Here is a 12,289-nt window from a genome sequence, read left to right on the forward strand (position 1 = left end):
TATTTGTAGCACTAGTGTTATTAGTGGACCAACTGCATTCAATTTAAGAGTTCTCTGGGAGCATTCATGGTCTATCCAATTTCCTGCGGCAAATCTGCAGCGTAATACAGTACCAGGAAAGTAAATGAGATTTCTAGTAATTTCATCTACACATTGCGGAATCTTTTGCACCAAATTCTGCTACGTGTACATGTACCCTTAGTGTCCCCCCGTCTCATCACAATGAAGGAGCTGCAGCATTCTCTGAGCACTGCGTCCCCTTTATTGTCAACACAGACACATTTTCTGTACTGTAGGGGTGGCTGTGCTGACCGTGCAGTTCGTCCTATTCATTGAATGGGATGAGCGGCTTGACCAGGCACATCTGCTCATACAGCCTTTAAGAGCTGCTGCAAAGAGGGTCTCTCTTTCTCTGGAAGACCCAGCCTGTCCATGCATTACACAGACAGCCCATTGATTTTAATAAGCACCGTGTAATTCTTCATTTTCCCTGTAATGGCGCTGTAGGGAAACTTCCTCGCTTCCTAAAGATCATATGATCAGCTTATTTGTGGAGAACCTTTTTAGCAAAAAGGGATTGCCCAAAGCAAACTATCTCCTTTAAGACCATGAGCACACATCCGCTGTGGAAATGGCCTGAAATCTGTGGCAGAATCATCATGTGTAAGAAAACATATTTTGCAGCAGATTTCACCATTTGGATTTCAAAAGCAAAAAATTGCGGCAAATCTGGAAACCATTCAGCACCAGAAAAGGCATTCCCTTAAAGCCACTCCGCTGCATGTGAAAATGTTATATGTACGACCACGTTCCCATGCTTTGTACTGCACGTCATTGCGTATTTTCAGTGTGGAATCTGCAGTGAAAAACTGCAGCAAACACACCACGTGTGAAGGTGGGCCTAATAGGGTTATTTATGGGCCCACTTTGACATATTGCACTTTACTTCATTGTGCGATATCGGTTAAAAAATAATTGTTTATATAACATTTTACAATATTAAATTGTCAATTCGTAAGTAAAATTATATGTTTTTTATATTTTAGGAAAAATGGAAAATTATGAACTGATCCATTCTAGCAGGGTAAAGTTCATATATCCCAATGAGGAGGAGATTGGAGATCTTACCTACATTGTGACTGAACAGAACGACACTTCTGGGATGTTGCCCTCTCTAAATATTTTGCTGTATGTTCTAGCGTTTCATGTAAATTCTGCCGAAGGACCAGAACAAGAAGCTTTGCTGCAGCCGAAAACCCTCATCCTTACAAGTTCAGACCTGTTTTTGTTCAATGAAGATTACATTAGTTATCCACTACCTGATTTCGCCAAAGAACCCCCAAAGAAAGATAAGTACCAGTTAATGGATGGGAGGCGTATTAGGGATCTAGACCGTGTTTTAATGGGTTATCAAACTTACCCACAAACTCTAACATTTGTCTTTGATGACTCCAGCAACCAAGACTTGATGCATAGCTTATCCATGGATCATTTTGGAGAATCTTTAATCCCATCTGATATTCAGAAATCATGTGTTGGAGATCGAGAAGTCCAGTGGTACATCTTCATACCAAGTGCTGACTGCCGTGAAAAGCTGATCTCACTACTTGCACGCCAGTGGGAGATACTCTGTGGTAGGGAGTTACCATTGGAGTTGACAGGATAAGACTAATGTTACACTAATCGAAGCCAAATATGGTGTAATCGCTGCTTTCCCATGCACATTTATATTGACATTTACAGCACATGTAGCAAATACAAGAGAGATAATTCTTTCTTATGCTTAAGTGTCCTGATATTATAAAGGGATCTTATTCAGATATGACCAAAAATCTGAGGACATATTAAGCAATAGAAACAATACAGCTCAAGGAGATTTTCCAACATGACTTTATGCTTTTGTTCATAGAATGTATGAGAATATATGAAGGAGTCCAAGTATAGCCAGATGGCCTAACCTTTAGATTTAAAGTGGCTAAGTGTGGCTATGATACCCTATCTGGGGGCAGCATATGATAGAGGGGAAAATGCCGAGCTCGGGTATATATCATATTGTATGGTTATAAAAAGCATTATGTAAAAATGCCAGGATTTATAAAGTGAGCCTGTGAGTCCTGTTTCCCCCACCCACACAGAGTGATTGACAGCTTTCCTTGGATGAGTTTGTGTACAGGGAGAGCAGCCAATCACTGGATGTGGGTGGGAACAGCAAGACTCACAGGCTCACTCTGTGAGGTCTATAAGCATTTAAAGGGGTTGTAACAGGACAGACATTGATGACATAATCCTAAAATATGTCATCAATGTCCAATTGGTGACCCCGCTGATTGCTAGAACAAAGAGGCAAAGGGTTCACCATTCCAATTTATATTGTGTCGCCTCTGCTGGGGTTTCTCCTGAGGCCGCATCGTCCGTTATTTTCTATAATAACTGCATCAAATCCTTAAATCAAATCATAAAAAACTATATATGCTTGATCTTCTCCTCTATCATATACTGCTATATAGTGTTACTGCATTAACCACCGTATCCCCCTACCTTCCTTAGGTTACACTCACTGTGGTCCAGGAGACTGGGATATGGCGGGTTATTCCCACGGTCTCACATTGGAAAGCTGCTGGTTTTTACTGGTGATATTACCGACTAACAAAATAGCCACTCTCCATGGTTTAATACGCTATATCCGCATATCTCCGCTCCCGAGACTCCTGTCAGTGTAACACTTTGGGGTAAAGGATTTAACTCACTTGCATCTTAAAGCTCAAAGATCAGTAAGCTATAGCTAAACATCGGTGTGGGATTCACTATAACATGCTGACTTTTCTTTCTTAACCATTAATCTGGTCTTTTGCGTAAATGTGCATGCTGGTAAAAAGTGTTTTTTCTGTATGTTGTTTTGTATGATATTCATGTTTCAGCACATTTACTATATCTTGAACAAAGCTGCCATCTTGAGCCAATTCACATTTATATATTTCATTCCTGTAATGTATACTATTAAACTTGTATGTAACCTATTTATCTGCTGCTGTGAATTATCCAAGCCAAGCTTCTCTCTTAGTACAAAGAGTTGGTCGTGAGAAATGTCATATTTCAATATTTAATAATGCAACATTTTTAGATTATTCTGACACTTTGGCCTCATGCACATAGGAAAGCTGTGTGTGTGGAGCCTGTGTGTTGACACATGGAATCCCTATGGTTCCTTATTTTGGAGCCATAGGCACTCGGTGTACCTCTGTAGGGTGCCTCCTTACTGCATTCTCTCCTTAAAAAGCAATACTTCCAGGGAAGAATACATCCACAATATGGCGTGCGATGGAACATGTCACAATTCTTGATTCATATGTAATCTGAGAGACAAAAACCTCTTTGTGTCTCTGTATAAAATCAGAGGTGCACAGGGGGTACAATTTGGGCCCATAGCAGTCCTACTAATGCAATACGGATCCATAATACAGCGGTGTATGAGAAAAGATCTGCCATCCAAAATTCTTTCAGGAATTTTGAGGCAGATTTTGAACTTCTTGCACTAATTTTTCCAATTATTTTTTTTGCGCCATATTTCAACCGCGGCCATTGAAGTTAATGCAAGGCAAAACACGCAGCGAAAACCGCTCGGTAAGAAAGGACATGCTGCTTTTTTTCCTGTGAGCGGCCAAAAGACATCTAGGAAACAAACGCCTCTACCCCCCATTAAAATTTATGGAGGGTGATTTTGGCCGTTTTTTGGCACTAATTCCGATGCACTATAAGACATTTTCATGCATATGTTGTGTGGCGAAGATGTCTTTTTAGGAACAGATGCACAACCTGAGGGCCCCATACAGCCCATAATGCCTTTCAGTGTGGCCTGGGCTGGAGGCGCAGTCATAAAACACAATACCAATGAACCAGACTGAAGTAGTATGTTCGCTCTAATATGATGCTAACCTGACCTGTCCAGCTATTCAGGAGATACCCATTAGACTGGTAGAGGGGGAGACTTGTAGTAGCACCACCAGTATTTAGTATTTTTTCACTATGACAGGATCTGATGTTGTTATGGATCGAAATTGCGTCTCATCTCTGTGTTTCTTTATCATTGTTCAGATCCACAAAATAGATTTAAAGAAATTGTGCAGTCATACATTTCCTCTAAGTTTGTAATATATAGTATGTTAACATTGTATTGCCCTGCAGGCTCGAGGGCGGATACGCTTTGTGTTTTATACGCAGCGTATCCGCCCTGTATGAACATACCTTTACTCTTCTTGAATAAGAGGGCAAGTTTAAAAAAAAAAAAAAGTCCCGGACAACTCCTTGAACCTTATTATACATACTAGAGAATTGCATAGGGGTTTTCCAGGACGATAACATTGAACGGTGGGGTCTGACTCCAGCAGGCGCTATGGCCAGTTCCTGCTGCTGATTTGTGAGGATCCCTTTAAAAAAGTAATGGTGGACACATCTATATACTTTAAAAAATTATATTTGCATACAAGTGGTGGTGGTGGCCATTTTTCTGCCTGAGCTAATAATTCTCAGAATGCAGCCTATTGCGACACTACAAAATATCCGCATTAGATATCCATAGTTTCTTGTTAGTTGATAGACCGTTCTCACCCATGTTGGTTCAGGTATAAGATCTTAGTCTACATAGTGTGGTGTTGCCCTAGATTAAAGTAAACTCTATGATAGTTCAGGACTGTAAAGACAGATTTCCACACTAACAACATTTTTTTTTTTGTACATCCAAAGATAGATGTGTGATCACTGTGTCACTCTGCCTGTATCGTAGTAATGTAAGTGAACGTGGCCTCGCTGCAACCCAGATGTTGCCACAACCATCACAAGAAATACAAACTTTTTTGAATTTCTTGCGACTGTCAAGTTGCAGTCACAGGAACTTGGGAATCGTAACGCGGCCATATTCACTTACATTACTACAGTGTAGGCAGAGAGACACCGTGACCACACAGCGATATTTAAACGTGCCACCTGTGTCCAGGCTAAAGTTACTGTGTAGCTCTAGCCTAAAACGTAAAGAAATCCCTGCACTATGGGCACTGAAAATAATTTGCTTTTTCAAAAAGGACACTACTCTGCAACCCAAGAGTTATTATTGCACAGTAATTAAGCTAGTACTCTTCTCCATTACCACTTTACGTCTGATTTCCAACTTTTCCCTCAAAACACGGTAGAACGGTGTGCACAGAGCCTGTATCTGTTGTATGAAGCTGTAAGCGCTCTTTGTGCCACCTAATGGGTCTTCATACAGCACCATGCGTCATACGGTGCAACACGGGATCTCTTTTTTTTTTTTGGTCAGAAGAAAACTATATAGCTCCATATGAAATCGAAGGCATTTGGAGATACAGTAGCACCACATAGACTTCTATGGGTTCCATACCACATCTCCGTACAATTTTGAAGCTTGTAGAGCCTTGTATTCTAGATTTGTGCATAAGGCCGTAGCCCCATCTCCCACCTTTTTCTCAGATTAGTGGGATTTCTGGACTACCAGGTACAGTATTAGCAGAGTTTTGTTTTTTAAGTCATCTTTTACTAAATAGAGAAAGAAAACATAAATACCTGTAGAATCAATTATCATATTTACCTTTCTAGCACAGTATATATTGATAAAAGAATATGAAAAACTATTATTATGGTTAATGCATCATTCGATATTAGTGTTGTTTTCTTGTTCTAAAAGTGCAATTTCAAAATAAACTTTTGTAACGTATTTTTGCCTTTTTGTCATAATTTTTTATTTCTGCCTTTGTTATAATGCATTCCTACCCGTACTGTATCCAGCAGGCCTGTAGCTACTGAAGCAAGTCTCTGTAAGGCCATGTACAGATGCAACGTCTTACAGGTGGTTCTCCTACATTAATGGCTATATTTGAAAGATCCAACTTTCCTGAAGCCAGGTTATATGTCTCCTTGCTGATGTGATTGGAAGATTACAGTATATGGACCGTTTAGTTGTGATCATGGGTGACATCACAAGTATGAACTAAGTTGTCTATAGGCAACGGGTGCAATGTTTTAATAGTGTTATTTATGTGACATATTTGATGCTGTTGAGAATGTCAGTAGCTATGAGCTATAAATAACATCTCGTATTTACTTACATTCAGCATATATACACCTCCCGACATATGCCAAATGTAGAGCACCGATGTAATGACGAGGTAGGGAGACAGACAGGTGAGCCCTAATCTACCCACCACTCAGTCCCTGCCTACTTGCAACGGCCCGTCCTAGGCGACGGCGTACAACTGGGCGACGGTCCCTCCTCTCACTAATTGCACGACAGACAGACAGACAAGGGTACAAAGAAGCTAAGGGAAATGGGGCAGATTCCCACGGCAACACCGTGAGCAACAAGAGTAGTGAATGAGCCGAGTCAAACCAGGAGTGTACGAGGTACCAAACGCAGAGCAAGAGAGTAGTCAGTAAAGCCAGGGTCAATATGAAGCAGAGGACAAATAGTACAAGCAGCAGCATCAGAGCCAGGAAACAAGCAGAATCACAGGCAAAGGAGAAGCAGGAAATTAAGGTATAAATAGACAGAGGGCGGGAGCTAGCTCTGTCTGGCCAGGCTGTGATAGGCTCTCCCTCTCCTCAGCCTCCCAGCCTGAGTGGTAGACGAAGGAGTCACTCTATCAGACTTAGGAGCAGGTGCAGACTGATTAACCACGGGCGTCGACACAGAAGCTGTGTCTGGCAGATCCTTAACAACCGACGTATGCACCTATTTGCCATACAGTAGTAGACGTCGTCCATAGTAGAATCACAAGAGGACTCGACAGCGTCCTCAACAAAATGCATAATGCAGCTGCACTACAAATAATAGTGGTGATATACTTATGATATAATTGGCAAAAAATACATCATATCGATGCATGGATATTAAACATAAAGTATCAAGATAAGTAATAAGTATGCACGCGCACACAGATCTAAATAGCTAAAATACCTGCATCACAAAAAGAATAAGTCTGTCTGAAAACAAAACATTAAAAACATTTACATATTTCATTCTCTGCATTAATCATGCGCAGGAAACTAAAATACATTTTATAAAGAACTTCAATACAAGATATATATAAAATTGCTATCTCAATACATACCAGTAAGACTGAGTTCACACCCGCGTTTTCTATTCCGTTCTTCTGTCAGAGAGAAGAACAACGGAATATTCGGAAGTGCCAATTCCGTTGCACGACGGATACCACCGGCTGGAGACGGAACCCGTTGACTTTAATGGGTTCCGTCAGGGGGGGGTCCATGGTTTTACCAGAAACAATAGCACAGCATGCTTCTGTACTGTTTCTGGTATTCTTGCATGGATCTGCGAAGGAGGCCAATAACTGTCTCTAAATGTGGCTATTTACCAAAAATGTTTTACGTCATTTCTAAAAATGAGAGTTCCTAGAGACAACAATTGTTCCTAAGGTTACAAAACAATTAAGTCAAAATAATTTAGGGATTACCATTGTCCTGTATTTTGCAATTGCCATCATAATTACCAGTCGGAAACCAGCACTTTATAAACCACTAAAATACCTTTGTCAGCATTGACCATAGCATCTAAGGGGTTAAACATCCGGAATCTGAGTGATCTCCAATACAAGTTGTTAGAACAAGGTGTTGGCTGTGAAATATGTCCGGCACCTGCAAGTAAGGCTGGATTCACACGAGCATGTTCGGTCCGTAAAGGACGGAACGTATTTCGGCCGCAAGTCCCAGACCGAACACACTGCAGGGAGCCGGGCTCCTAGCATCATAGTTATGTACGATGCTAGGAGTCCCTGTTTCTCCGTGGAACTACTGTCCCGTACTGAAAACATGATTACAGTACGGGACAGCTTTGATGTTAATGGGAGGTCAGAGACGTAAACGGCCAAAGCTAGGGCATGTCGCTTCTTTATCCCGCGAGACGGTTTTTCCGCTCACGGGAAAAAAAACTTCTCCGCCTCCCATTGAAATCAATGGGAGGCATTTTCGGCCGTTTTTTGGCGAGTTTTCCGACGTGGCTTCCGCGTAAAAAAAACCAGTGTGAACAGGGCCTAATAGGCCAGTTTTGGGAAGAGGTTAAAAAATGTATTGATGAACTGTATGATATAAGTTTTCCTTTGGTACCAGAGAGCTGCATATTGGAAAAATAGGAATTTTAAAGTGTATAAGCAAGTCAAATGTTTCATGACAATGCATCTGCTTTATTATGCAAGGATGCTGATGAATTGGATATCTAAAGAAACACCTACCAAAAAATGCTGGATAATGAATGTTAATAGAGTATTACAATAGGCAAATATACATTTTATAAGGAAGAACAAAAGATAGAGCTTTGGGAAGAACCGGGAAAGATGGCTGATGACGTATGTTATATAAAGTCATACATTAATATATGTGTATTCATCTTTTTTCTACAGTACAGGAGAGAGGGGAGGTGAAATATTTGTATGTACTGAAGATGTATACTATTTTTATCACCTTTTGAAAATTTTTAAAAAAAAGGATGACCCGGAAGCGGGACCATTACAATGGTCATGTATAAGAATGACGGTCATTAAAGTGGTTAAATGTGTGACGATCACCATCCACAAATAAGACCATCAGTCGCATGGCTTCCTTCTCTACGCTGATAACACCCAGTTATATACCGGTTCCTGTAACATCACCCCTGCTGGAATATTAAACACCAGTGATTGTCTGTCCGCTGTCCCTAGCATCATGTCCTCTCTCTATCTGAAACAAAATCTTTAAAAAAACCTGAGCTCCTTTTGTTTCCAACATCTACTAATCTGCCTAAACCTGATGTCTCCATCTCCGTGTGTGGCACTACCATAACTCCTAGGCAGCATGCCCGCTGTCTTGGGGTTATATTAGACTCCTATTTCCTTTACACCTTATATTCAATGACTTCCACATTCCTGTCACTTGCGCCTCAAAAACATTAACAGAATCCGCCCTTTTATCACTAGTCGGTCTTCCCTTCACTAAATTCTCCTCTCCAATCTATCCTGAATTCAGCAGCCAGGCTCATCTTTCTGACCAACCGCTACACCAACGCCTCTACCCGGTGCCAGTCACTACACTGGTTGCCCATACCCTTCAGAATAAAATGTAAACTTATTACTCTCACCCACAAAGCTCTCCACAGTGCTGCACCTCCTTAAATCTCCTCCCTCATCTCTGTCTACCACCCTTCCAGTGCTCTACGTACTGCCTATAATCTAAGGCCATATGCGCACGACCGTAAAAATCGTCTGTAATTGCGGACCGCAATTACAGCCAGCAATCACGGATGGATTCACTTCTATTGTTCACGGACATCTTCCCGTTTATTTACGGGAAGGTGTCCGGGCCATAGAAGTGTACCGCAAAAGATAGGACATGTAATACCTTTTGCGTTTTCTGACCGTGCTCCCATACTTTGTATGGGAGCACGGGCCGAGAATGTGGGCGGCCAGCCATGCTCGCAATCGCGGCCCGTGATTACGGGCACGGCCGTGTGCATGAGGCTTCAGTCTAACATTAGACAATCTGAAACATCCCACTCCCGTCTCCAAGATTTGTCTCAGTCCTCTGGAATGCGCCGCATCAGGCAATCCCAATAATTCCTATCCTCCACTGTTTTAAGTGTGCCAAGAAAACACATTTCCGTTCCTTTACCATCCTCCACTACATTATTATTCAGAACCTGATACCTTCATGCAACAGTATCCCCCACACTTCTTGCACCCTAATGCACTTCATATCTGTTCTGCACAGATACTCTCTGGGTGACCGGCTCATGCAGCTTTATGTACTACGCTATTTTTATTATTAACAATGACTGGACTATTGTACAAAACAAGCACTTTTTACTTTTTGAGTCACCCCTATATTCTCATAGATTGTAAACCCTTGCGAGCAGGGGACTCACGCCTCTTGTTTGAATTATTAATTAGTTTGTTACTATTTAATGTCCGATTTTGTCTGAACGTGATCCATCTAAATTGAAGAGTGGAATATGTTGGCACTTTATAAATATATAAACATTTTTGTTATTTTTATTACAGCCTATGGTGTTGAGTGTTCAGTAGGAGACCCTGTGAAAGTCCTGAAGAGATGCAGGAGAGCCATGTTTTAAGGGCTCCCAGTAATTGTGGAAGGCAAAGAGCAAAGCTGTTGGGACTTTATCAAGAAGGACTAATTTAAAGGGGTTGGCCACAATCATTTTAAATGAAACAAAGTGGTCCAAAAAAAAAAGTCTAAATAAAATAATACATAAAAAAACAGATTGTAATTATATTATCTTATGTATTTTGTGGCTCAGTGAATGTGTTGTTAAAAAATAATCACAATTATGTGAACATTTTGTAAAATTTGTAATTTATAGGACTTACTATTTTATTATTCTAAAATAATTTTTAGTTCTCAATTTCAAACTCATTTCTGCTGATCAAAACAAGGTTATATTGTTTATTAACCCCTTAACGACATACAACGTACAGTTACGTCTTTGCCGCCAATGAATTAGTGCAAACCCACATAACTGTACGCTGCGATAATGGCTGGGGCTCAGAAGTATATTACAGCTGACACTGCTGTAATGGCTAGCTAGCACCTATTCCCATCGATTAACCCCTCAGATGCCGTGGTCAAAAGTGACCGCGGCATCTAAGTGGTTTGTAGCTGATTGGCACTCCCACAATGCAATTGCGGGGGGGGGGGCGATAGTTGCTAATGCATCCGGAGGCCTAACAATGGCCTCCTGGTCTGCCAAAGTATGGAAGCTTAATAGGCTTGTTGATTGTGTAGAACTGGCATCTCTGATACATTGCACTACATAGGTAGTGCATGCAATGTATTAGAATAGTGATCGGGTACAGGTCTTTAAATCCCCTAATGAAAATAGTTTAAAATGTTAATAAAAATGTATAAAAAATAAAAGCTTCAAGTTAAAAATCCAAAAATCTCCCTTTTTCCAGTTAATAAGTTATTTTATTATAGGAAAAAATTAAAGCATCAAAAAATAATAATACAAAAACTGGCCCAGAATTGCTGTTTTGTGGTCCCCTTTCTTCCTAAAAAAATGTAGTAAAAAGTTGCATGTACCATAAAATGGTACTGAAGAAAACTACAGATTGCCACGCAAAAAATAAACCCTCACACAGCTCCGTTGGCTAAGAAAAATTAAAAAGGTCTGGCTCTCAAAATACTGTATGGTGATGCAAAAGGTGCAGAGTGTTCCAAATGGGGGATAAGATTGGGCACCATTTATCAGTGCGACACTGGCCACACATCTATGAATTTATTATTGATTTACCCCATAGTTATACCACCTTATTATGATCTGATGTACTCTGCACAGCTTAAATATGCCCCTACATTATAAACTGAAATATCAGTAAAACCTGAAATAGAACTACTAAGCAAAATCTGTGCTCCAAAATTAAAATGGCGCTCCCTCCCTTCTGAACCCTACAGCCCAAACAGCATTAAATGCCAACATATATGTTATTCCCATACACTGGAGAGCCCGCTAAACCGTTTTAGCTATTTGTCTTCAGTGGTACAAGCTGGACACAACATATTGTGCACTAAAACTTTATATCAGTGAAAAATTGCAGTGTTCCCTTTGCACCATCTTCTGTGCATTCATTTCTAAAAAAAAATAAAATACCTGTGGGGTCAAAATGCTCAGTACACCCCTTTAACAATGCCTTAAGGGCTGTAGTTTCCAAAATGGGGTTCACTTCTTGGGGGGTTTGTTTTACTATTTGACCTCAGAGCCCTGCAATTGTGGGCCAATTATGTGAAAATCACCAAAGTAGGCCTCCAATATGCGTTGTGCTCTTTCAATCCTGAGCCATGTCATATATTTCCAGGCTAATGATGAATGCCTTGAGGGGTGTAGTTTCCAAAATGGGGTCACTTCTCGGGGGGCTTCCACTGTAATCTGGTACTTTAGGGGCTTTGCAAATGCGACAGGGCCCCCAAAAACCAATCCAGCAAAATCTGTGCTTCAAAAGCCAAATGGCGCTCCTCTTCTGAGCCCTGCTGTAACGTCTATGGCCACGGTCCGTCGTTCTGACTTACCCCTCGACGCCCGTGGCCACGGACATCCGAGTTCCTTGCAGCATTGTCCTCCTGTGAGGCGCCAGCACTCACTTCCGGATATCGAGACGGTCTCCGGAGGACGCGCGCGCCCGGTCTTAAAGGGCCAGCGCGCGCATAATTGCAGGAAGTCTGCAATCTAGCCAAGGATGCTCTGTGCTATAAAAGGGGCTCTGCCCTCTTGTTCCTTCCC

The 12,289-nt window shown here is 41.2% G+C and overlaps 1 protein-coding gene across 2 annotated transcripts in view; it reads left to right on the plus strand.

The window, feature by feature from the left end:
• Positions 1 to 5,692, plus strand: part of NISCH (nischarin) — a 65,577-nt gene extending 59,885 nt beyond the window's left edge. For both annotated transcript variants that reach the window (XM_075833774.1, XM_075833773.1), the window contains one exon: positions 1,047 to 5,692. In XM_075833774.1, coding sequence (XP_075689889.1) covers positions 1,047 to 1,666 — 620 coding nt within the window. In that variant the 3' untranslated portion in view covers positions 1,667 to 5,692. The remainder of the gene's footprint in view (positions 1 to 1,046) is intronic.
• The last annotated feature ends 6,597 nt before the right edge of the window (positions 5,693 to 12,289 follow it).

Source organism: Rhinoderma darwinii, chromosome 7 (assembly GCF_050947455.1).
Source record: "Rhinoderma darwinii isolate aRhiDar2 chromosome 7, aRhiDar2.hap1, whole genome shotgun sequence".
NCBI lineage: Eukaryota > Metazoa > Chordata > Amphibia > Anura > Rhinodermatidae > Rhinoderma > Rhinoderma darwinii.